Source organism: Nansenia antarctica, assembly GCF_963989245.1.
Source record: "Nansenia antarctica genome assembly, chromosome: 11".
Taxonomy (NCBI): domain Eukaryota; kingdom Metazoa; phylum Chordata; class Actinopteri; order Argentiniformes; family Microstomatidae; genus Nansenia; species Nansenia antarctica.
The window spans coordinates 23,685,331-23,687,830 of NC_137681.1; the positions used below are offsets into that span (position 1 = coordinate 23,685,331).

At 47.3% G+C, this 2,500-nt stretch overlaps 1 protein-coding gene across 1 annotated transcript in view; it reads right to left on the bottom strand.

Annotated features, from left to right (window-relative positions):
• Window positions 1-2,500, bottom strand: part of ttyh2 (tweety family member 2) — a gene marked incomplete at both ends in the record, with an annotated part of 84,007 nt that overhangs the window by 11,210 nt on the left and 70,297 nt on the right. The window contains 1 exon segment of the mRNA XM_080541550.1: window positions 1,941-2,013. Coding sequence (XP_080397676.1) covers window positions 1,941-2,013 — 73 coding nt within the window.

Genomic DNA, 2,500 nt, shown 5'->3' on the forward strand with positions numbered 1-2,500 from the left:
ATATATCTATATCTGTCTATCTATCTGTCTGTCTGTCTGTCTGTCTGTTTGTCTGTCTATAGTATCTATCTATCTATCTGTCTGTCTGTCTGTCTGTCTATAGTATCTATCTATCTATCTATCTATCTATCTATCTATCTATCTATCTATCTATCTATCTATCTATCTATCTGTCTATCTGTCTGTCTGTCTGTCTGTCTGGCTGTCTGTCTGTCTGTCTGTCTGTCTGTCTGTCTGTCTGTCTGTCTATCTATAGTATCTATCTATCTGTCTGTCTGTCTGTCTGTCTGTCTGTCTGTCTGTCTATAGTATCTATCTATCTATCTATCTATCTATCTATCTATCTATCTATCTATCTATCTATCTATCTATCTATCTATCTATCGATCTATCGATCTAACCCTAACTGGCTTCATTCAGAAACAACCCTTAGTCCCTGTGTCTCTTGTGCAGCTCTGAGAGGGTTGGAGACTTACTTACAGACCTGTATATACAGACCTGTCAGATCTGCACGTGTTGAGGGCCTAGGGATTATAAGCGTCGACCATGTAGCCGTATGGTTCCCGGTTTGATTCCGGCCGCGGGCATCCTGCATGTCATCCCTTCTCTCTCTCTCACCCATCCTTCTGTCAAATCTCTACTGTCTCTATCGTAATAACAAGAAAAATATGAGTGGGACTGCCCCACTCAGAAAAAAGAACAGTTAAAAAAGGGTGAACCTGTGGATCCGACCTAAATTGTAAAAACGAATTCTAATGTTACTTAATTAATTCCTATGTTAATTCTAGAGCTATAAAGTGATACACTATGAAGCTAGATAGTGCAAGTTTAACCAGGAAGACTATCTGAACTTCTTAACCAGCAAAAGTAGTCAAGCAGCCTGTCTGTTCACCGGTCTGTTCTCTCTCTTGCTGTTTCAGTGATCATCCACCAGTTTTTCGCCACCCCTCCTCCACCGCCACCACCTGAAGACCCTTTCCAGCCTCTGTCAGGGGGGCAGATCTCATCTGACCCATCTCTCTCTCTCTCTCTCTCTCCCCTCTCTCCCTCTCCCTTTCTCTCGCTCTCTCTCTATCTCTCTCTCTCTCTCTCTCTCTCTCTCTCTCTCTCTCTCTCCCTCTCCCTCTTCCTCTCCCTCTCCCACTCTCCCTCACCCTGACAGCAGCAGACATAGACAGTGAGAGGGGTGGCACAGGGGTTCCACGGAAACTGAACAGAAGCCTCAAGCACGAATGTGACTCAAACACAGAGAGCAGCTCCCCCCCCCCCTCCCGCTGTGGTAAACCCCCTGTAGCCAAATGAACCATGTCAATGTCAACTGGGTCGCGGCGCGGGATAGAAACGGAGCTTCACGCGCCGACAACATGAATCTGACGTTTTTTCAGGATTTCAAGGAGCCTCTGTAGGGCTGTGAATAACCCCTGACAGGCTCAGGAGTCCTGGCTTCTGCTACATGACAGCTGTTGGCTGGTCTCTTTCATTTTCCTTCTCTCCATCTCTTCTCTCTCTCTCTCTCTCTCTCTCTCTCTCTCTCTCTCTCTCTCTCTCTCTCTCGCTCTCGCTCTCTCTCTCTCTCTCTCTCTCTCTCTCTGTCTCTCTCCCTCCCTCCCACACACACACACACACACACACACAAACACTTACACACACCCTACGCCCCCAATACCCACCACCCCCCCCACGCACACACACACACACACACACACACACACACACACACACACCACTCAAAGTGAGTGTGAGTAGCAATTCCCTCCCCATAGTCATCCATCACTCTGCTGGGAGGGTTATGGATTAGCCCCTCGGGGGGGAGGTTATTGATCAGACCGGTCACGCTCCCCCGGTCCTGCTGGTACTGATTGATTGATTGATTGATTGATTGATTTTATTAGACAATTTTAAAATACAAAAATAACAATGCATCTGAAGCAGCTACTCACCACGGCCGTGGCCAGGTCAGCCCCCAGGGACGCCCAGCTCAGCAGCAGAGTCAGCACCCCGAACACCATCATCCTACAGGGGGAGGGAGGGTGAGGGAGGGGGGAGGGGGGAGGATTGTTACCTTCATTATCATCACGATCATTGCCTTAATGTTACAACTTCTATCTATCAGTCACTTTTATGCTTCCTTACAGAGAGAGAGAGAGAGAGAGAGAGAGAGAGGAGAGAGAGAGAGAGAGAGAGAGAGAGAGAGAGAGAGAAGAGAGAGAGAGAGAGAGAGAGAGAGAGAGAGAGAGAGAGAGAGAGGAGAGAGAGAGAGAGAGAGAGAGAGAGAGAGAGAGAGAGAGGGGAAATCAAGGTAGAAGGGAGGAAGATAAAGCAAGTTCACATAAAAAAAGATTTTTGGATGAAAGATTGGAGAGAGAAAGAGAGAGAGAGTGGGTGAGAGAGAGAGAGGGTGAGAGAGAGAGAGAGTGGTGAGAGAGAGAGAGAGTGGGTGAGAGAGAGAGAGAAAGAGAGAGAGAGAGCTGGTTAATTAAAGTATCATGAATAGGTGAAC